Source organism: Chinchilla lanigera, unplaced genomic scaffold (assembly GCF_000276665.1).
Source record: "Chinchilla lanigera isolate Chin_1 unplaced genomic scaffold, ChiLan1.0 scaffold00056, whole genome shotgun sequence".
NCBI classification, from domain to species: Eukaryota; Metazoa; Chordata; class Mammalia; order Rodentia; family Chinchillidae; genus Chinchilla; species Chinchilla lanigera.
Genome location: NW_004955457.1, coordinates 1,038,233 through 1,062,915, shown reverse-complemented (window position 1 = coordinate 1,062,915; position 24,683 = coordinate 1,038,233). Strand labels below are relative to the sequence as shown.

Genomic DNA, 24,683 nt, shown 5'->3' with positions numbered 1-24,683 from the left:
AAATGACATCCACACCCTTTGTAGACATTGTGTCCACTGCTTACTGTCAATGTACACCTGGTCCTTAGCACTTTACCCATCACAGTGCAGTCGTGTATCTATGATGATGTACATTCTGTTCTTTTGGAGAAATAAATTATTTTGTTTGCTCACCCAACCTTACCTATGCCAACCCACCTTACTTTTCAACTACTAATACCCATACCTTTTAAGCTGTCTTTTTATTGAAAGTAATAAATTAAGACATTCATCATGAGGTGTTTTCATTTTTGCCTGAGAAACACCAGCAGATACACTGGCATGCTCACAGTGTTGTGCATACAAGAATTCATTTCAGCAGCGGTAGTGTTCACTGACCTTAGGAAGAAAACTTTCTGTTCACCATAACTCATAAGTCTTATACAAGCGTAACTTTCCACACAGTGTATACTTTAAAATGAAGAGATTTTGAAGAAGGGATGTCTTCTTCAAAATGCATCCATTGGCTGTTTTCTAAAAGCAAGTTTGTGGTGGCTAAGATTCCATCTGGTCATCCTGTGAGTCCACGCTTATGGTGGAACCTTGGCTGCTGGTGTCAGCATTTTCATAGGACTTTTGATCTTTAGCAAAGTTGATGAAAACCTGATTTGTTAAGAAAAATAAAACAAGAAATAAAGTTAAGATATGCCCACATGTACTCACACACCTTAAGTTAGAGTCAGTTTTTACAGTCAACTTTAACTGGAGTTTGAGAATAATATCTAAATCTATGACTATATTATTGACATTTATGATTATAAGCTAAAATTCCAGCTATAGTTGAATTTCTATAGCCACATATCTATATCCATATATTCTATATCAATGTCTCTGTCAAATATAATTAAGATGCCTAAACCAAGCCCCGTCTAATCTTTATATTTCACTAAAATAAAATTTGCATAGAAATCTCACATTATGTTCGTTAACCAATTATTTAATAGATAGAGCTCTTCATTTATTAAGAATCATTAAATATATTAGTTACAGATTCATCCCACAACTACTTATCAAGGGTCTAGTTTTTGTCAGGCATGATGCCGGCAGGTGATCACTCAGAGACTAAATCTCGAGACTAAGTCTTCTTATGCAATGACATAATTGTGTTAGGTCCCTATTAAAAAGCCCAAAACCTCATAAAAGGCTGTCCACAAAACGCAGCATGATATGTCAATGCAGAGGCTCTCCTGTCAACACAGACATAATTACATGTGCTATATGTTGTGCTGGGTGAGCTGTATCAAATTAAGACAGTGCAGTGATGAAGAAACGACTTACTGAATTTCAGTGTAATTAAGATAGGTACAAATGAAAGAAAAGAATTCTGCATTTGTTGTGTTAACTGTGTGAATTTAGGAGATTTCAAAGTCTGCAGAATCTCTTGCCATTCCTATGCTACCCTAACCCCAAAAGCACATCGACAAAAATGTCCTTGAAACTTTCCAAGGAGAAGGTAGGGTAAAGCATCAACAACTATTTATTTTGTGGGTGAAAACAGTGTTTTGTTGCTTTATATATGCATGTAACTTTATAAATACAAATGTCTTAAAGACTGGAAAAATCTTCATTTAAAAACAGTAACGTCTTTCATATTTTTTAATATCCCAAAATACAGTCAGAAATAAATGAAGCTCTTTGCTAAGTTTTCCAGGTGTAAGATTAGATACTGCTTCAATTAAAAATAAATTGAATGTCATTAAGAGAAAATAACCAAGATGCATGATAATTAATATGTGACAGTATGCACATGGATAACGGTATACATCTTACCTCTTCCAGTGTAGTCTGACTCACTAGGAAATTTGTGATATTTAAAGCAGCCTTGTTAGTTTCTAGCAGGTCAAAAATGTTTGCGACCCCTCCTGCAGTGACTGGTACATGATACTCTAGCATGCTAAGGTGCTGATCCTGTGGGAACCAAAGAAAAATTTATTTTACAATATTAATTAATATTGACTTGATGAGACATACCTGAGAGCTATGAACAATACTGAAATTCATTCCACTGAAAATGATGCTGCAGTCTAAATAATGGGCATGCTTAGAAGCAGCTTGTGGAGATAAGATGCAAAATTTTATGAACATTAAAGAGAAAACAAATTAAAAAGTTAACAAAATTTTCAAAACATTCTGCATTGTTTTGCGGTTATAAAGTCAAAACCTTGCCTGGAAAAAATTTTGTGGGATAATATTTCACATGTGAGTTTAGGCTCAGCTCACATAAGCTTCTCAGAGATCAATTTTATTTTATTTTATACATTTTTGTTTCTATGAATACATGTCTGCAGTACACAATGATTACATTCGTTGTGGGCAGTTGGTAGATGTACATAACACATTTTAATTCTTTTAACTTTCTCTTCTACTCCCCTCCCTCAGAGATCAATTTTAGTAATTTTATTTTTATGTTAGGATTGTTCCAAAACACTAGTGATTAGCTGTCCAATTTATACTGGAAAATGGTATATTTTGTCTAGGTACAACCTCATTCAAATGACATCTCATCCTTCCCTATTTACCCTTAAAGTATTTTTTAGATTTTTAAAATGTTAGTCAATAGTATCACCCTCTACTTAGTCGTGCATTCTTACTACCTTGGGGTATCTTTACCATCATACTTTTCTGAATATTTAAACAGTTACCATATCTGTTTTCTGATTTTTAAGACAGCTATTTCCTTTTCTCTCTACATACCTCCCTGATATTAACTTGATGCTCATCACATCTGAGTAAGCGCAGCAGCCACTCTAGAGTCCTAGAAACTAAACAAACCCATTTATTCCGGCACAAAGCCATCAGAGTATTTTTTCTAAGCACTAGTTTGAACGGGATCCTTCCTTACTTGGATATCTACCCTTGCAATGTCTAGGGATCAAATCAAGATGACACATTTCAGCCTGATATTCAAGACTTCCTGGGTGGGGGATTTAGCTAAGCAGCACAGCGCCTGCCTGGTAAGCGCAAGGTCCTGAGTTCAATTCCCTGTACCAGAAAACAAACAAACAAACAAAAAAGACTTCCTTTCTTTTCTTTTCCCAGTCCATCTGAATTATGCCTGTCACTGCAATCTGGCCCCCTTGCTTATTTTTACCCTCAGACTGTTGGGCTGGTGTTTTGTTTCTAGAGATTTAGAAATCATTGTAGGAGGATAAAGGATGGTGTGTTTAGGCTGAAATCAAACTTTTATCATCACTTTATTTGCCTTAGAGAGTCCTGTTTCCATGAGGAAGAGGCCAGGATAAATGCAATTTCATCACTCAGCAAATAAAGATTTCATCCCAGAAATTCACTAAAAGAAAAAGCATCTGACCATATGATTAGTAGAAGAAAGACATCCTTTAACTTTTAAATTTGATTTAAATTTAGAGTATAGAAAATGGGTCTTGATAAGAAACATGAAAGTATTATTTCCTAGAGATATTAGCCAAGGCTTGGAGAGACTGAGGTTAATGTATTGTATAAGCATAAAGGACTTCTTTTAGAAACGTGTTGTTTTGCTCTCTAAAATCATTTATTAAAATCATCTACATTACCATTGTACCTTATTGCTGCTAAGGTATTTTTATGGATCTGCCACTTAACTCACACCATTTTTGTAAAATGGATGTCTGACTCTATTTTACAAATGAAAAAACTGAGGCTCAGAGACTTTAAACTTCGTTTTGTATATTACCCCATGTGGCTGGGCTCAGTCTGAATTTTTGCCATTTATTTTCATTATTCCACATCTGATTTCCTTTTAACAACAATTATTTGCCATTTTTGAAATTTCTGAAAATTGTCTGTGTAACAAAGATATCATAATAATCATTTTCCTGTCAAGTGCTTTAAGTACATGCCATGTGAGATGTACATGCTTATCTCCCTGTGTCCATCCTATAACTAGGTAGTATATATGTAAGATAAAATTAATACTATGATATTTCATCTCATTTGGGACTTGAAGGCTTATTGCAGACTTATTTTTTAAATGAGAAGAAGAAAAGAGGAAAGGTGTTTTGTTTTGTTTTGTTTTGTTTTGTTTTTGTTCTGGGAATCAAACTCAGGACCTTGCACTTGCCAGGTAGGTGCTTGCGCTGTTGAGCTATCTCTCTGGCAAGAAGAATAAAAGAGAGAACCTCCTCCAGCTATAACATTCTGGATTCCCTGATGTTTTCCCCTATGGAGAAATGTCTTGGTAATGTAATAACTGCTGTCTCTCAACTCCTTCACATATCTAACTAGTAAACTGGAAAAATATACTAGTAAAAAGCAAATAGAGTGTGACTATAAAGACTTTGTGAGGAAGAAATAAACACATGAAAGACTATGTTAACTCTAAATAGCTATAAAAACACATATTTGAAAATGCTATTTGTTCATATAAAGTATGCTTGAACTAATGTACTATGATTAATAACAAAGCTATGATGAACTTGGAAATGGCAAATATCCACGACAATATTTTACTATGCCGATTAAAGCTCAGGATCAAAAGGCAGGACTGTCACTTACTTTTAAATATGTTTTTGGAAAGTGCAGTTGCATGAACCTTGTGAGAGTCTCCATGCTCACTTTGTTATTCTTTAAATGAACCTTCACAGTAAAGCCACGTCCAAACCTAGAAAGAAACGTGCAAATTACAGGACAAGTTATATTTTGCCAAAATCACTCCCCTGGGGTTTTAGATAATGAAACAAAACCCAGGCTGACAGTTATGGCCTCTTTTCTTACATAAAGACTATCATTTTGCCATGGGCTCAGGGCATGTTGCAAACTATTAATAGTTCACTGCTATGACTTTTTAAAAATTTATTTCCATCTGTACAGTAAGTTAGATTCTTTGAACAAAAGCAATATTCGAAAGAACACATAATCTATGGTTTTCTCTGACATGCATGAATTAGCAATGGATGTCATTTTCTGGGGTTAAATATATTCTAATTTAAAGTAAGCAAGGTCTTGAGAGACGTCATTATGGATTTGGTGTCAACAGTCAATATTAATATAAGTGGGACTTTTAAAAATATGAAATCAGCATGCTAGTCTTAATTGAACCAAGAATAGAGTTCATAGGCAAGTCACCAGAGATCCTTGAGAACATCAGGCCTCTGCCATCCTTTTCCCTTGTCTCAGTTACTATTATGCTATAAGTCATGTTGCTGTCTGAAAAGGTATAAAGTATCATCCTGAAGTTTAGAGATTACTATGAATATGTATAAATGCAAGAACATTCTTGTGACTATAAACCACTAATTTAATTTTAATTTGATGGTGATACAGTATTTATGCACATTTCCATGGTGTATTCTTGATTAAAAGGTTTTCAATGTGTTACAAATGTTAAGCAGCTTTCTGAATGCTTGTGAAAATGGGAAATGAACGTACTAGATAAAAACCTATATCTCCCTGTACTTCCTAATGTCTAATTTCTTTCTGGTTAAACTCCTAAAATTGCTCCCTGAGAGTGTTGTGCAATTATTATTATTATTAGCTTTAGACATTCTAAGATTTAGGGGTATGAACTAAAAATATGATAAACTCCCAAAATACTTTAAGGTGGGTCAGTGATTACTTCTGCAGATTCACTTCTCCATTCCTGTTTTACTTCTCATTGCAAGATAGGCTGCTGAGATAATCCTTGAAATGGGAGATCGCACCATTAGATTGGTTGCTCCACATCGCATATTAAACGACATATTTATTCTCTACCTGCTCTTTATGTGCTGCAAAGATCCAATGCACTGGAACCTTCCATTCACCATAATGGCCAGCCTGGTACAAAGAGCTTCACATTCTTCCATGCTGAAAGGTGAAGTGAAATCACATCAACATTCTGAACCCAAAGAATTGGGTTGAAGCTCATAAGCATAAACTTAATTATTTCATGACTACACCTGAGAACTCTGTCTTGAAGGAGAATGAAAAAAAAAAATCTTTTAAAGTATAAATTAAATGTCTTCAGGTAGGGCTTTTAAATGTTTCTCATAAAATTTGAGGCCACCTCTCTCACCTAGAAGGCCCTCCTATCAAACCCAATATTTTTTTCATGCTTGTAATTGTAACATGCTCTTTTAAGGTTTGACTCAAGACTTACATTTCCTAAGAAATGTTCCCAAAATCACCCCAAGTTTTTTTCATTATGCCTCCTACTCTAGTTAGCTTTTATGTTTTTGGACTTATAACTAGCTAATCTATACCTGATTACATGCTCTTTCATATCATAACTAAAGGCAGCTGTAGGTATCACCCTGTCCATCAAGTGTTCATGGGGATGAAATACTTGGCTCTAGTGTGCTGGCAGAGGAATAATATAAAGCAGCACTGAATAATAAATTCATCTAGTAGTTTTTCTACTATATGATCACTTTAATGCAAGGAGGATTTAATCCAAATTATAATACTGTGGCAACATCATAAGAGAGGCTTTAGTATCACTGACACTTTTTTGAAGGGAAGGTGTACTTCATGGAGGGGAGGGATGTGAACTGGTGCTGGGAGGACTGGTCAGATTACTACCTGGAGCGATTGTGTGAAGAGATTATTTCAAGGAAAGAGCACAGCTGAAGAAAGGATTTGGAGATGGGAAGCAGCGGTGTGTGCATGCAGAACCATGAGCAGCGCAGACTGACTGGTTGCAGAGTGTGGTAGGAAGAAAATGACTAAAAATTTAGCTGAGGCCAGATAATAGGAGGCCTTGCATAGTAAGGCTGAGGATTCTGAATTTCATTTTATAGGTAATGGGCAACCACAGGTGAGTTCAAATGGCCATGTTTTGTGACAAATCTGTTTTCAAAAGACTTCTTATAGCTCACACCCTGTCCTACCACATTAGTCTTGCCATAAAAACCTACTTATTTGACTTGGCTCTACTAATACAAGCATAAAACACATTTATACAATGGAAGATATTCACTGTCCCTGATAACGCACAGGATTACTTCTTCTTATCTAACATTGTAAGAGTGTGTCACTTGACTTTAAAGGTCCCATCCTCAGCCTACCTATGAGATGTGAGGATGACGGAACACTTGTTCTGCACTTCCTCTGAAATAATCTTCCAGAGGTGCCGTTTCGACTTAGGATCCATCCCAGAGCTCGGCTCATCCTTAATAGAGAGTTACAAGAAAAATTCATCAAATTAATTAATTTCTGATGAGGTTCTTTACACGAATCACTGAGTCTTGATTCCTTAGACTAGAAATCACTTTTTGAAGTTCTGTGATTAACTTGTTTTATACATAATAGATCTTTTTTTTTTTGCTGCTGCTGCTGTCAAAAAGCTCAAAATTATTTAAAACTGTCAATCTATTTTAAAAAGTGTCTGGGTGAAACTGACACTCTGTTACTTTACATTCATCTCATGTGTTTTTTGAAGAAAAGTTTGTTTCAGTTACTGACAAAGCAAAGTTTTTGCATTTAGTTCTATATTTTCACATATATATTAGAAGGTATACCAATAATATTGCCATCACATTCATGAAAGTAGAATTGTAACTATGAGTACTAACACACTTTTAAAGCAGAAAAAAACATGATATGATATTTTAGTTAATATGTCTGAGGTATATTTCTAGTTTTATGTTGCTAATTAAAATTTAACACTCCTTGGGAAAATAAAAACAAGATTTGCAGAAATTGCAACATAAAAATATATATATTATTTTTCCAAAGTAAATGGTTCTTTAAAAAATTGTTCAGACAAAACTTTTTTTAAATGTAACAATAGATGATCTTAAAAAGCAATAATAGATCCTGACATGATTGTAAAGAGCAAATTATAGGTCAAGATTAGGTAAAAATTTAAAACTGTCCCTGAAAGGGAAAAGTATGTACATGGGATAGTGAAGTTTCTTTTTCTAGTAGGTATTAAATTTAAAGAAAGGAATGAATGTTAGTTTCGGGAAACAGTGAAGGACATACTGTCATTGCTTCTGTTTTTGGAAAAATAGCCCATATGGTAAACAAATCCAGAAGAAAACATGGCATCTTTCATAGCCTGTGTTTCAGTTCAGCTCATTACTGTATAATATTTACATAGCCCTTTTACCATTTTAAAATGCTTTACATATATTATCTCACAGGGGTGCCTAAGTATTGTTTTGTTCGATTGAAGGGACACTTACACAATAGAATTCCATTATAGGCATCGATTGGCAGGGATATAATGCATTAGAAGCTGATGGCATTATATAAAGATGGGCTATGCATCATTCTATCCAAGCAGTGTAAATGATTTGATCCACTGTATGACTTAATCCCTGGAATAAAATGGCTATTTATAACTGGATTTTTATTGCATATAGTTAAGATGCTTTCAGAATTTGGAGGTCCTTGAATCAAGGGGATCTTCCAAAATAAAGGAGAGTTTGTTTCTCTGAAATAAACATCCTGTACACACTGGGTCCAGAGAACAGAATACTATATACCACCACTCTGCATAATTTATGTACTAGGGATCAATTTAATTTTCCAGCTGTTCGCTAAAATAAAAATGTGTAGTATTTTTCTTTCCACCCCCCTGGAATTCAGATAAAATAACATAATATATCACCCATCACATCTCAAGTTAAATAACTCATATTTTTAAGTTACAAAGAAAAAAATTTTAGTACAATATATTGTCCTAAAATATGCCTGTCTTCAGTAGAAAATGGAGCTTATTTGTTAATTAGCTTGATAAGTTAATTAACTTACTTGATTAGCTCCTAGTAGAAAAAGACATAATTTCATTAATATTTGGGAATTGAATTCTATCATGTTCTATAATTTTACTTAGTTGCTTGAAATTCCTGAATTTGCAGCAGCTACTTCCCACCCCCATGCTGCGTATTTTCTCCAAAATCTACCGAGCCAGTGTTTCAGACAAAAACATTTTTTGAAAATATATTACTGTGGTAACTCATTATTTGCTGATATAAATTCCTTTGATGTGATGGTATAAGGTCCCTATAAAATAACTGGTCCATAGTGAGACCTCATGAATACTGACTGTGACAGTGAGGATGAGATGTTAACATACACAATCGGATGTGCTGTTCTAATTATGTAGTAGTCTTTCTCATAACGCAGCTCTTACCAGCAGTAGAATGGAAGGTTTCCCTATTAAGGCCAGAGCAGTGGATAATTTTCTTTTTGTACCATAACTGCACATAGAGGTGGATCTGTCCTTGTAGGGCATCAAGTGAAGTCTCCTAAGGAGTTTATGAACAGTCTGTGGATAATAAAAGAGGAATTAGGTTGACCTTCCCCTGCCAAAACATTTAAAGCACCAAATGGAAGAAAATCTGCTTGTGAAAAGAAAATTTTATCAGGGAGAATTGAGGCCAAGAAAAAAAATTAAAACATTTAAATTCAACATAGATTTTATTTTCATTTTAAAGGACTATTTAAAAATTAATAGTTCATTTAAAGAGATAAAAGCAATTCCTCAGAGGCTTATTTTCAAATGAGATTTTTCCTTCCAAAAGTGTGTGCGTGTTTACTGTTTCAGATTGTACTTTATGCTATAATACCACAGGATTCTCCTATAAAGCTATAAAGCTTAAAAGAACTAAAACAGAATTCAAAGGTAGGTTCCTCATTGATTGTCATCACTCCTTCATCTTTCTTCTGACTGAGGGGTGAGTTGTCACAAAGGTTTTAAGTCTATTTTAAAAAGACCCACTATCAAAACTTCAGTACATTCAGAATCATGGGTTCTTCTAGTTATTTCTGTAGTTAAATGGCCCTGGCAAATAATGAATTCCTAGTTGGATTTGTGCAGCAGGTCCCCAGGGTTGCAAAAAAAAAAAACAGAAGAAACTGCCCTAAGGGTAGTCATTCCATTACAAAGGAAAATAGTTGCAATGGTATGCAAAGTCACAGATTAAAAGTCAAAGAGGATGTCTGAGGTTGTAGCTCAGTGGTAAAACATGTGCTTAATGTGCATGTGGTCCTTGGATGCAATCCCCAGCACTACAAAATAAAATTAAATTAAATTAAAATAAACAAAATGGGAGGTATTCTATTTCCTTGGGCATTTTTCAGTTAATGCTATGTGTTGATGCTTATTTGAATGTCAAAGGATGTAGAAACATCACCAACTAGTCCTCAGCTCAGAACCTAATGCAGACATGATTCTTCGGCAGTTTCTAACAGAGCAACTAAATAAACCAGGCCCTGGAGTTTTGAAGGTGAGTCCACAGGTGTGTGTAGAGTATACTTGGTCAAGCAAAGTTGGGCTCATTCTCATTGTTAGGAAGAAACGTCCTGGCTTTTCAGGTGCCAGGTTGGTTTTATGGGGGTTGTGGTGCCGGACAAAGAAAAATAACAACGGTTATCAAATTCACTAGTTTCTCACATGGGTACTCACTTCTTTGATATCTTTTTCTGGAATTCCATGGACTCTGGCATAGAAGTACAAATGTTCTTCCACAGTTACCAGATCATCTAAGGCATCTTCCTGAGGGCAGTAACCCACTAACGAGCTGTGAGAGTCAACGTGACCCAGAGATCTGAATGGTGAGATGAAGAATACATGAGTTTCAAAATATATGGCTCTTCTGGTCTCCAAATGTCAGGATGGTGGCTCTATTTTGCTCATGACGGTGATTTTGATGAAAATGGATAAAATAATCGCACTATCAGAGTCACATGAAAAGGTTAAAAATCCCCACTCACTTTGATAGTCTTTTTCCCTTTGAAGATTTAATAACACAACTACAAAATCACCTAACATATTCATTGAAATTATTTTAATTGCATTGCACTTGGTAAGATGGAAGTATTAGTTTTGCATACCCTGTCTTATTTCTGATCAAAATGTTTCCACTCGAAGGAATAATGTCTCCAGTCAGCATCTTGAATATCGTGGTCTTGCCTGCTCCATTCACCCCAAGAAGGCCAAAGCACTGATTTAAAGGGAGAAAAAAAAAAGATGTAAATCTTAGAGAACTGTTGCTACTGTATCCCTTTCCTTCTCCCTGGGTTAAACATATTTTCAAGAAAAATAAATCACTGAATTTTTTTGAGGAAATACTCTGTTGACATTTGGTAAAACTTTCTCTCTTAAAACAAATTGGTAAACTGGGCGTGGTGGCACCTGCCTGTAATCCCAGCACTCGGGAGGCTGAGGCAGGAGGACTGCCAGGTGTTTGAGGCCAACCTGAACTACCCAGTGAAACCTTGTCTCCAAAAAAATGGTGTTTTATGTATCTTTTTTCTTTTTAATTAAATGAACATTTTCATATATATATAGGGAACATGTTTTACATATTATATTACAGCACCCCTTTATATGACATGATATAATACCCCAGAAGATATGCTAACTTGAAGTAATTACATTTATAGATTTCACATTATTCATACAAAATCACAACTTTACTGAATAAGCTACTGAGGCAATAATTTTTTTATGCTAGTGAATAAATTCGATGCATGAAATTTGAGACTCTGTTCAGAAAATGAAGGAACTAGTCATATTCTTTTCCTTCTTTCAAAGCTGCCTGAATACTATGCCTGTGAAAGCGACAAGGATATAAATGGATGTAGTTCTAGGACCTCACTTCTGACAACTCCTGTTTTCTTTATAGTGTCTTTTGAAGGAGCTTGGGAATGAACAGTTGAAGAGAGCACCCTAAGCAGGTTTGCTGACCAATCTCACTCCAGAAAGGACAGTAGTTTGAGAAAGGTACCAGGACTTGCTGTGTGGTAGAAAATGGTGCCTCTTGGCTGCCTAGACTCAAAGGATAAATTACAGATGCTCACATATAAGTTTTCTATTGATATATATGGATCAGGTGAGACTGAAAAATATAGTACATTTAAATAAAAATACATTATGGTAAAAGACACATTGCCATTAACCCCCATCAAAATACTTCCCCTTGATTCAAGCATCCCATTGTCTGTGCTACTTTCTAAAGCAGTTCTGGAAGTCCCTTTTGTGAGTGTCTTTAGTTGTGCTGTAGTGGCTGCTTCAGTGTCCTCACTCTATTCAATATGTTCACCTTTCATGAACATTTTGACTTTGTGGAAGAGCCAGAAGTCACACTGTACCAGATCTAGAGAATAAGGTGGGTGAGGACACACCGCAATGTTTGTATGAGCCTGCCTTTCCTTTGGTTGGTACTGGGCAGAAGCATTCACCAGAACTGCTTCAGAAAGTGGCCATAAAAATGGATCAATGTATTCAGAGTGAGAGGGAGTATTTTGAGGAGATTAATGATAATGTATCTTTTACTATAATAAATTTCTTTTAAAAAATGTAAAATTCACCTTATTTTTGTCATCCTTTACATATTTATATACACATGTGTGTATGATGCATGTGTATATATATGTATATGACCCATAGAGATACTGTTTGAGTTTTGTATTTCTAGAAAAATATTGAAAAAAATAATTTTCATTTGTCACTTTATTTGTCAAAAGGGCAGAATTGAATTATAGTTCCTCACCTCTCCTGCGGGTATCCCAATGCTGATGTTGTTTACAGCTATAATCTTTTTGTGGATAAGTTGGTAGGTCTTTGTGAGATGATGGAGTTGGACCAGATCAAACTCCGCTGCTCCACTCTCAACCCTTAATCTCTCAGCCCGCACATCTTCGTCTTCGTTTGTTAGCTCCATTACAGGTGAAGAACTAAATTTTCTGAGCAAGAGTCTGAAAAAGCAACCCCAGTGATAGTATATCAGTGATTTTTGAAATAACTCTCCTCAATTTAGACATGTTTTGATGTCATTTCACTTTAGGGAATCTGTGCTAGTATTAAACTTCTTTTAAATCTGTTAAGTATTACGTACTCAACTTAAAAATTAGTATGGGCTCTTCACCATATTTAATATGATAGGTGAGAAGTAACTTTTGTTTCTATGCCTTAAATATTTATAGATTCACATTTAAAATATCAAATCCTAATTTTAGTAACAAGAAGATGAGTCTGTTTGAAAGTCAGTTCCTAATAAAGAGTTCAGAGTAAGGCTGAAAACCTAGAAACCTAAGACAAAAGATCATCATTTAAAACTATCTTGTCTATTTCTTCTCTGTTTTAAAAACTGTAGTAACATTTATGAGAGCTCTACTCTCTTAAAAAATTTTAAGTTCAAGATATGCTATTGTTAACTATAGGCATAATGCTATACAGTAGATCTCTATTTTTAAATAATCCATGATATGAATTAACAATGGTTGTTATATTACATATTGTTATCTTCAAAGTGGTTACTCAGAAAACCAGATCTTACATTCTTACATTGGGTAATCTGAGCAACTTGGTTGAAGATAACAATGTGTAATATAACACATTGTTAATTTCCTATCACTTTGTTTTGAAATTCTGTATAATTTTTATTGTTTTTATGTTGTTTTGTTTCTGTCTTTGTCTTTGTTTTTGTTATTTTGTTCTTGTTATTTTCTCTTTAAAATAAAAAAAGAAAAAAATATGTATATACAAGGATCACTGAGATAAGTGTATTGCTGATGTCTATTGGTTTGCTGAAAGGAACAGTTTCTGTTTCTTTTAATGATAGTCCAGAGACATCAGCTCTGCTGTTTTCTTTGAAATTTCCTTACTCTAAAATACAATCATGCAGTCAGTTCCCCAAAACCGGAAATGCCGTGTAACTCCTGCCATGGATCCCTTTTTGTCTGTTTCTACCCCCGTTACAAGCTTCCACTCCTCACCCAGATTTCTCCAGGGGCCTGAAACTGTTCCAGTGTTTCTGATTCTTCCATTCCAATCTATCCTATCTCTACAAAATCACTCCCCTAAAGCTCCATTTGATCATGATGCTACCTTTTCAGAACCTGTGTTTGCTGAATAAAGTCCAAACTGTATCTCCTTAGCAAGCATTCAGAGAGTCCATAATCTCCCTACCTTACTGTAAGTTTTATCTCCTAGTATTTCATTACATTTATTCTATGTTCTAATCACACTGTATTATTCCTTTCTTAAGTGTGCTGTAATATTTTTTCTGTATCTCTGCTCTTGGCTTTCCTTTTATTATATAATTTAATTAAAATTTTATTTCAGTAGGTAATACATGTACATGATATTAAAGTTCAAATGGAACTGAAGAATATATAGTGAAAAGTCATCTTCAACCATGCATAGTTTTCTTCAGAGGCACCCCTACCTAGGGTAGTCTAAGGATTTGTATGCATAAATCCTACAGATTTCCTTCTAACTCAAATGGTAATATACTTTACGCATAGTCCTGAATCTCAAATTTTTTACTTAGTAAATGTTAGAAATAATCTCAAATCTTGCATATAGAACCGTATTATTCTTTCTAATGGGTGCATCATGTTGTGTTTATGAGTATATACATACAGTTTATTTAACTATTTTGCCAATAAAGAACACTCTAGCTGTTTCTACTCTATTAGAAATCATTGCTATGGTGGGTAATTTCATACCTATATAATTCTGCATCTATGTGAGCATACTAGTACAAAAAGTCCCTAGACATGCTGTGGCTAGGCCAATGGTCTGTGCATTTCTTTTCATTTATGATGAAAACCGCACTTCATCTCAATATCTTTTTCCCAAACTTAGTGCCAACATACCAGGTACACATTCAATCCTGTTTCTCATTTCTGTTCCCTGAAAGTATTTTTTATCCTTTTGTACTCAACTCTCATTTAGGTACATATTTTCTCTCTACCACTGAATCTTAATCTCTTTAAGGTTGACTACTGTACTTATTTGACTTTCTTATAGCAATACTTGAAGACACATAGAAAGATTAGACAACTATTTACTAGAATGAAATAAATGATAATTTATACTAAAAAAATTGAAAGGTTTTTGAACAGAACATTTTCATATTACTAATGAAAATCTAAGACTCTTGATTCCTCCCTGAGTGTTTGGAATTGAATTCTATTATGGTTGCCAAACACTGTGTTTTTGTTAGATTTACCTGAGTTTTTTTATCAGCCACTCATTGATTAAGAGTCGCAACAAAAAAAACGCGGTGCCTTGAGTTACCAGCGCTACAAACATTGCCCCTAGTTTATCCATTTCAAAAGTTTCATGTGGGTATTCCACTCCATATGCTTTTAAGAAGTCCAAGACTGATTGTTGTTGAGAAAGTTCAATCAAACCATAGCCAAAACAGAATTGTGGGAAAATCAGGAAGATTTGCTTGAGGGTCTCAGAAATAAGTTCCAAAGTCTGAAACAAGAGAAAGAACAATGAAGTTTAGTGTTAGGCTTGCAACACATTGATGAAAACTTAAAGCTAGATGTAGAAAAATATTGAGAAACCTATCTAGACTGGCAGTGGTTTCAGTGGGCTGCATTTGTATACAGATATGTACTACAACCAAATGGTGGAGGTTTGTCATTAAAATACAAGCAGAAAAAGACTTTCTTGAGGTGACCTGACATCCAGGAGACAAAGCTTCTAGACAAGCCTTAGACTTTTGGAATGTAGGGCCTGTTAGGATGTTGGGGACTGGTACAGGGTATTGGTAGGTGCCTGAGTGCAGGAGAAATTAATTCAGCAAAGTTTCAGAACCTAAGATAATTTCTACTTGGAGAGAGATGAAAATGGTGAAATGAGATGGAAGGAGAGACAACATATCTCAAAGAGGAGCAAATGGCTCATTTTCACGTTATTCACACTTGAGGCCAACTACTTCCACCTCATGAATTTTCTTTCTCCTCCTAGAGTGTGCTTGTCTGTTCCTTAGTTCACTTCATTTCCTCTCTATTCTTTGCTGTTCAATTGCCTGGCACTGTTAGTGCTACTCTTCTCACTAATCATAATTGTCAGCTCTGAATGGAAAGTGATGCTTACAATGAAGTAGATTCCAATACATGATTGAAAGGGAATGAATTAAGTTTTCTTTCTATGAATGTTCAAATGAATCCCAGCCCATAGTCATCTAGCTAAGCCATTTTTCTTGTTACTATTATACCATAGGAATTTGTTAATGAGTGAAATGTTTAGCTGACCAGTTGGTAGCATGATATATATAGCACTGTACATTATATCTGATTTCACCTCCATCACCCCACTTGAGATTTATCAACTGTGAATTGTTTTGGCACTTGATAAATAGCAGTAAAAGGCATTAACATACATGGAGCTTACAAAGACTATTTAAGACTGTAGTTTCTTCTCTTTTAAATTTAAAACAAGAACCAAATAATATTCTTTTCTATTTAAGAAATGAAGAATAAAGAAAATCTTTCCACGTTGAACACATTAAAGATTTTGATGTGTTCACTGACATTTAACAGACTAATAAAGGACCTACCGGATCATTAGGCTTTTCCTTAGAAAGAAAGTATACCACCGACAGGGAAACAATGGAATTGATACCAAAAAACAGGTTGACACAGACATAAGTGATGAAGGCCATCCCTGTTTCATGGAATAAGCCAGCCAGCAAGTACATCCAAGAAAAGGTTGCATATCTGTAGGTTAATAATACTAAGATTAAATTATGCCTTAATTTTTCTATTTTACACAGCCATAAAACAAAAACTTAGATGAGTTTACAAAATAAAAGTAAATATTAGCAATGAATTGCCAAGCCCTGTAGCTAGATTTCACTCTCATTCCTCTTTCTGACAAAAAACCCAAAGGATATTTTTAAATGACAGTAAGAAGCCTCTCTTTTAAAGAACCATGGGTCGTCAAGCATTATTACAACTACAAATTAATCCCCCCTGGGGATGGTGTTATCCTAGTCAGGCAAGACTTTTGTTGCTCAGAAATATGAGTTCAATCTGTAAAACTCTTATACTTTAGGGGCTGGGGACTTAGCTCAGCAGCACAGCGCCTGCCTGGCAAGTGCAAGGTCATGAGTTTGATTCCCAGTACTGGAGGGGGAAAACCAAAAAAACTCTTATACTTTAAAGTTGAGGAAAAATAATGACATTGGTATAGGCTAGCTGAGCACACAAAGGCTGGTGAGAAGTTAGCCTGTTTTGAGCAAAGAGTTGAGCAACTTTGGGGAAAATTCAATAGAGCTAGAGAAAGAAAGGTCCTGCATCTGCCACAACTGCTAACTATCCTGCATTCAAGGTGGAAAGGATTATTACACCTTGCATTGATTATATATATATATTACTTGTGTAAGCCTAATATAAAAACAACAATATTATGTGTGGGTCCTTAGATTTCTATAAAAAGATCAATAAAAACTATATTTGAACTTATGTATACCTTATAGTACTACATATATTTATTTATATAATTTGTCAGTACTTAAATTGACACTTGTATACACATTTTCTCCTGGTCATTTTAAACCCTTAATTTTGATGTAAATGAGATTACTTATGTAAATTAGTAAGCATAACACTTGGCACCCAGTAAGTGCTCATTAATGATAACGACATTAATTTTCAGAAGTATTACACTGCACAGACTACAGACTAGAACATATAATCATCACTCGTGTCAAATGAAACCCCAAGACAATTGTAAATTTGCTAATGTGATTTAGGTTCTATTTGTACCTAGGAGGATTTAATTTTGTTAATTCTTTCTTCATTGCTTTATCATCAGCTTACCCAAACAGCAGAAGAAGGAGAGATACAGCACCCAGGTTGCTTTCACTGTAGAAGGCAGGCAACTTGAATATTGCAATGACGCCAATGGAAAATGCTACAGGGACCAAGTAGAAGACCTATAGGAATATGTAAAACCGTGTTTGATATATAGCAAGTATTCTTTCAAATCAATAACCCATCCAGTCTAAAACTACAAGATGACAACCTAGAAAAATTTGAAGGAATGAGTTTTTATCTATGTTCTCATTGCTTATATTGTCTAGTTTATTTTACACTGCCTTTACCTCAGAATTTTTCTCCCCCAATGTGAGGTTGAGCCAGTTTCCATCTTTATAGATATACCAGAAGTCCCTGGTGTTCCTGCCTCGAGTCTCTAAGATTTGGCATCATTCAGCAATAGAGGTTCAGTGAGAAAGATAACACAACCAGGTTTTTTGTATTAGAGTCAGTCCTCAAAGTATTGATTTTATTCTGAATTCCACAGCTATCTCAAATGGTTGATTTTTAAGGACTGGTTATCAGTATGCACCTCTCTGTGCAAACCAATAGGACAGCAGGTCCCACAGATTCTTAGAATCGGAGGTGTATGAACAGATAACTTTGCTGACAAGTAGAAATATCAAATGCTAGATATTTTGTACGCAGCAAGATGCATACAATGAAGGTAATGGTAATTTGAGTGCCCCCACATATGTGGGGCTTGGGAAGATGTCTCCTAAATTGGAATGAGCACCAGATGTAACAACAGACCTCAGTAGTAGTAAGACCTTCACAGTAGCATGTACGTGAAGCTTTCTTTTTTTTAATTTTTTTTTAACATTAAAGCCCTTATTAAGTTCAGAGCAATCACTACCATTCTTTCAGATTTGGCTTCTATAGCAAACAAATTTCCGACCTCATCAGATATATCAGCAAAGTGGATATGGAGTTAATTACTTTCCAATTCCTCAAACCAAAAAGCTTGACAACAACTCGGACAATTTCACCATAAGCACAGGAAAATGCACACTCATCCTAGGCTTGTGGCCAACACTGGTACGTTTGGAGGCAAGAACAACCATCTGAACTTTGGGAACATTTTATGCAAATGATAGAGCTATCAATGAAATCCATCCCTTTCTCCTCTGCTAATCTTCTCTAATGTGTCACTCAACAGGGACTGCTACTTTGAATTTTTCACTATTGATTCAATTTTTATAAGCTTGATTATTTCCCACAACTGGGGAGAACTGTTCTGCTGGTAAACTTCAATTTCTCCACAGTAGTGGTTCTCAGACTTCTTTTTTTTGTTTGTTTGTTTGTTTTTCTCGGGTACCAGGAACCGAACTCATAACCTTGCGCTTGCCAGGCAGGCACTTTGCCGCTGAGCTAAATCCCCAGCCCCTGTTCTCAGACTTCTGTGTGCTTCGTATCACCTGGGGCTCTTGTTTAACATGCATGCTAGCCATGCTGCACTCCGCAGATATGGATTTTATAGCACTGGATGGGGCCCAGGAATCTGCATATAAACAAGTGCCCCAGGAATTTTCCGTGTCCCAGAGATAAAGACAGGCAATTTCTCTTTCCTCAACCACCACATTAATATAAACCTGACTCAAATTACTTTTCCTTACTTCACTATCCTTGTGATAATAATTTGAATAACTAGAATAAATAACTCCAATAAAAACTGGTATTTTCTATTCAAATAGAGCCTGTCTTTCTTGCAATGACAAAAGTTACTCACCATGTCATAAATGAAGTTTGTTACCCAATAGCACGTCACACCAATGCCTGAAATGTGCTGCAACTGCTTCGCTTTGGTCTGATGTTCCCTTACAACATAGGTGACAAAGCTGGCGGTGGTGACAGAATAGCCCATCAGGATGGACAGTGCCACTAAAATATCGATTAAACTGCTGATTCTGTGGTGAGCAATAGGGAGAGGAAAGTACACGTAAGTTTTTAAAACTCTTTCCCTTTCAGGAAGATTCATGACTAAAGCCATCAAGAAAACAGTACAAGAGTTGGCTGTGACACAAATAAGTCTTCCTACCCACCAGCCTGATAAAATCTTTGACATGACTCTGCTGCAACCCTGGAATAAATGTAGCTCTAGTGCATCTGAATTGACTAAGGATATTTGATAGAAAAATCTCGGTCTCCAAGGGTTACAGAGTGTATGCAAGAGATATATAGATCTGGAGCACAGAAATGGTACTGAAATGCTTTGCAGGGAAGTTGAAACAATGAAACACTTAGGCACTTGACTTAAAACAGCAGCAGACTTGGTGAGTCTCCAGTCAACAACCTCGCCTTGGCCCCCCCAGTCTGTACTCTGTTAGAAACTTCCATTCATCTCAGTCAGAGACTTCTATTATCAGCCCTCCTAGACGGACATTCATTCAGATTTGACTGTGATTTCCAATTACAGCAATTTATGCAGAAGCTCAGCTATGCGAAGAAAAAAGTACTCATGCCAGAGATATCTGCTTACGTGGCTTGCTCCTGGTCTTGCACGCCTGGATAAGGATGGCTATACATGATGATCCCTTAAAGAAGAGACAATCTTCCATTATTAGGTATTCATTTAATCAGAAATACCAACTTTGAGATGAAAATTATACAATATTTTTCTCTTTATGCTGTTATCTAAAGAATTTTACATTAGTATCCTCTTATAAAGGAAAATGACTTTTTTCTCCTTATCGCATTAACCATCACTGTCATACAGTTGGTGGCACTCTCATGAAGAAAGGTTAAGATTTTCATATGGAACCTTTTGGACATTTTTTACATAAAGCATTGTTCCTTCTATCATGTTTAAACAATTGTTCTCCATTGTCTTCTATCTGGTCATATGTATTTTTCTGCAGCATATTCAGAAATAAGCAATTCAGTGGGGGGACAAATTATATGAGAGTTCCCTAGGGAACAGACCCCACTTTACTCTCTTTGCTGCGCTGACTCTAGTTATTGTAGTCCAAGAGGACCCCTCCCTTTCTCATTACTACTTTATGTTCTGTACAGCTGTATCAGAGTGGGGTTTGGGTTCTTCAGTCAGGCATTTCTACTGAGACATAAAGGTCAAGAAGCATTCAGAGATACTAGCTCATTTCAGGAAAGCAGTCATTTAATTCCAGTACAGTCCCAAATTATTGGGCTCTTCCATGGTTGGTTGTACTGTCTGTGTTAGAAGCAAGGCTATTTTCGCCCCTTCCATAGAGGACCCTGGTTAGCCAAGGGCAAAAGTGGACTGGTAATACTTTCCCAAAGACTACAGTATGATGCCAGTCATGGAAAAGAATGGTAGGGGGTGAGTGTGAGGATATTCCTAAGCACTTGTTTCTACAGAGTCATAAACTGAATGAGAACTTCCTTATTGTTTGTGCAGTATATAACTTATAATATAATACAATATATGATATACTATATAGTATATAATTTAAGGATACTTAGGCATAGTACCTGAATATTATAGAGGATTCTAAATGCATATCACCATTAAATTAAATTTATAATTTTATTGAGAGTAACGTGACACGTTTTGAGGTTGAATTCTGCAACATTGTATGTTAAAGTAAAAACTTGACCTATAAGTATTATCATTTCATTGGGGAATGTACTTTTATTTTGCATAAATTAATGGGTCTTTTAAAACTTAGGTCCTATTTTCCATGGGCCCTACTTAACCTCTGTTAAATTATAATATATCCAAGGGAAAACTTGTCTTTTATTTCATTTTAGATTTCAGAATCAAGAAATACTTTACTTCACCAGAGAAATCTTGGAAAATACATTTTTGTTGGCTATGTAATATCCTGGGAAACCAAGTTTTTTTTCATACATATCTGTAGCATCAAGCTCAAAGAGATGTATCTGGATCAGAATGCTATATCATAATCATCTCTGTAGGTTCTATGACAGCAACCAGCAAAATATCTTAAGTATCATCACTGGCCAATGAGTGATTATTAAATCAAGATAAATTTTAAAATTTCAATTAATATATTCTCTGCATTCGATATATATTAAAAGGAGACTTTTTGTTGTCTCTACAGATCCAAAACTAAAATGAGATGCATTTCATTGGCCATTGTTGCCAATGCAACAAACGGTAAGCCTAAGCTCTAGAGTGGATGGGGAAATGTGTTAATGTTTTTGAAAAAAGAGTTTAGTTGTATAATCTTTGTTAGAGAAAACAAGCAAACTGGTATTTTCTGGAAGGATATTTTCATGTAAAATCAACCACTAGAGGGAACCACATGAATATAATAGATATTGACATTGTGAAGAAAAGCTAATTAAAAGATTTTTACTAGCATGTTAAAATTCAAAGGATATCAATTTTACCCCTAAAGTAAAACCCCAGTTCATGCAGAATCTAGCAAGGAGACTTTCAAACAAGCAGTGTGTTGGGAGAGGTAGTGGGAGAATAATTGGGCTGGTTTTTGAAGAAAAGTACTATTATGGTAGACCCCATTCATGCATTACAAAACAATAAAAGTATCTTATGGTGATAGAGATTTTGTCTTTAAAACAGTCAAACTCCTTCCAGGGAATGCAGAAAGCTTCCAGTTTGATAAGTCTAAACAAGAAAAATGAATATAGTGTTGAAAGCATACCTCCAGTAATCTATGTAACTCAGACTGAGCCTTTTTTTAAATTAAAAAATGTTTCAGCTTAGGGTCCATATAAAGTTTATGTTGTAGAATTATTTTTATACTCTGTAATATAAAATGCAATAGCACTCACTACAACCGTGCTAGAGTCTACAGTGGCCCAGATAGTCTTGGTCTTACTTAGTAAATAATGCAAACAAGAATACAGGTTTTGAAAAGCTGACCCTTCAAATGTGGTATCATCCTCTTGTTCTCTATATCTTGGCTACATTTTCCCCTGGTTATTTCTATAGTTGTGATACTTTTATTATCTGTCACAACAATACATGGCTTTTGCTCTGAATAAAACAGCCTATTAAAAGTCAAGCTTTCTATAGTATTTCTACCCAGGCTATGCCAGACCCACCTGGCTTTAGTCACCATTTCATTTAATTTACCACTTTGATTATGCCCTTTTTTGATGCTCTAGATCCAAGGACTATCAATCTTGTTATTTTCTTTATGGGTCTTCCTGCTAGGAAAATGCCAAAGCAATTGGTGCAAAAAAGTACTATTTTCTCTGAAAAGAAGGCTCCTGAAGATTGTGTGTCTGGGATAAGTATTCAGTGGCACTGTTTGCTTCTACAGTCACCAGTACATCTAGTCAGCACTACTATGTCCTATAGGAGGGAGATGAAAGAGGAAGCATTGATGTTTCTAAGAGAGATTGTCTTTTCTATTCCTACTTAATGGGCTATTTATGAGGCTCAGTCTTGGCCAGCAAATGTGTTAGTCATTTTTTTCCATCTTTTTATGATTATTATTATTTGGATTGGCCTGGAAAAATAATTTGAACAAGGCTCAAGAAGATGAAATGGTCTGATGAACAGTAATTGAATTAGAAAAATAAATCAATTTCTTTTAAATTCCGACCTTACTTTTAAACTATGTGAAAGCCTTTTGGGAAACCAACTGAAGTAGAGCTGACTGAGTCCAAACACTGGGGAGTATTAGAAAATATAAAAAGGAAGGATCAGACAGCTCTGGGGTCAAACCCCACTTTCACACCTCAAAGAAATAATAGTAGGGACACTAATCCTCATCTTGCAGGATGTTGTTAAGGATAGGTGATACTTCCTGTTAAGTCTGTGTCACAGAGTAAGTGCTCAATAAAGGATAACACTTTTGTGTAAGGGTAGAATATATTAGTTTAAAAGTTTTGTTTTCATGTTAGTATTTCTGAACAACATTTATAAACATTAATTGTTTAAATGTTTGCTTATGGAAATAGTTTTCAAATATTTTCTGTTGAAATATAACCATATACACATACACAGAAATTGGCAGTATTGCATGGCCTTGATAAATGAGGAAAATAAATTAAATTGAAATTAAAGGGATTATCCAGGATGTTACATCTGGCAGGAGTTACTACTTCCAAACTCTGTACAAATACCTGTAATTTAGAGGTCATAAAATATTTGCCCCTGGGAGAAAACAGACATCACATGCAGTTTTGTACGGACAGTAATGAAAGTTTTGCAATACAAGATGCCTCTGTGTAACTTTACCGTGCTTGGCAGCATCAGCTTTTGACATGTTAACTCGCAGGAGGAAATTATTCAGGCTGTTGAGGTAAGCTGGAAGGGAATGATAGCCTTCTGGGTCGTACCACACCTGTTAAATTCCAAAAGAAGGCAAGATCATCGTGGTATTTGAATATATTAGGCAGTTTTAACATCTGATAATCTACTGTTGGCATATATTCTGTTTCTGTCTGGAGTGACAGATTCTGAGAATGAGGTGCCCATGGATGAAAAGAAAAACAAGAAAGAGACAGTTGTGGGATCAGAGGGCTTGCAGCCTCTTGGACTGAAGCCTTGATTACCATACTCCTTAGCCCTTTACTGGGATTCAAACAAGCAGCCACAGGGCAAAGGGAGGAATAATTAGCAGGGTTGGCGAGGACAATACAACTCAATTATCACAGGAATGAGACTAGACTTAGTTAGCCATCATGTTGTCATTCCTTCGGGCATATCTCAGCAAAGAATCTAGTGTTATCCCAGTGGCTTTCCAGAGGGACTAAGGTCCTGCTACCATTTCCTTTTACACTAATGCTTTTGCTAGACTTCCTCCAGAATCAAACCATCATATGGCTTGGTGAGGCCTGAAGTCCCACATAGGTAATACTTTGAAACATAAAGTAAAGAATGCCCTTCTCCACAATCTATCTCATTTATATTTAAAGTGAAAGTACCAATTTCCCAGTAAGGTATTTGAGCTTGGAAGATTATAAACTGTTCCCCAAGTGCTGATCACAGACCTATACATTTTCAACCTAAAGATGGGCAGTCGTTCTAAGTTATGCTAGATCTTTTTGATAAGCAAAACTTGAAATAAGCAGGTAAATCATATTATCTCCATCTCTGTGGATGATTCACGGTGATTCTAGGAGTACAATTAAGGTATTCTGACTCTAATAACAGTGATAAAACAAATGTATGTATCTGATTCAGTGGCTTTAGATTATTTAGAGCCACAAATATAATGTAGAAAGAAAAACCCAACAGGATAATTTACCAAATC

General features: G+C 35.5%; 1 protein-coding gene across 1 annotated transcript in view; it reads right to left on the bottom strand.

Annotated features, from left to right (window-relative positions):
- Positions 1-202: 202 nt before the first annotated feature.
- The window catches only part of Abca12 (ATP-binding cassette, sub-family A (ABC1), member 12), a 176,773-nt gene continuing 152,292 nt past the window's right edge, over positions 203-24,683 (bottom strand). Inside the window, exons 40-54 of the mRNA XM_013520777.1 lie at positions 23,666-23,771; positions 19,991-20,045; positions 19,241-19,418; positions 17,515-17,630; positions 16,251-16,410; positions 14,907-15,160; positions 12,441-12,645; positions 10,780-10,889; positions 10,352-10,493; positions 9,077-9,211; positions 7,002-7,105; positions 5,710-5,802; positions 4,513-4,618; positions 1,789-1,926; positions 203-621 (exon numbers count right to left, since the gene is read on the bottom strand). Coding sequence (XP_013376231.1) covers positions 514-621; positions 1,789-1,926; positions 4,513-4,618; positions 5,710-5,802; positions 7,002-7,105; positions 9,077-9,211; positions 10,352-10,493; positions 10,780-10,889; positions 12,441-12,645; positions 14,907-15,160; positions 16,251-16,410; positions 17,515-17,630; positions 19,241-19,418; positions 19,991-20,045; positions 23,666-23,771 — 2,010 coding nt within the window. The 3' untranslated portion in view covers positions 203-513. The remainder of the gene's footprint in view (positions 622-1,788; positions 1,927-4,512; positions 4,619-5,709; positions 5,803-7,001; positions 7,106-9,076; positions 9,212-10,351; positions 10,494-10,779; positions 10,890-12,440; positions 12,646-14,906; positions 15,161-16,250; positions 16,411-17,514; positions 17,631-19,240; positions 19,419-19,990; positions 20,046-23,665; positions 23,772-24,683) is intronic.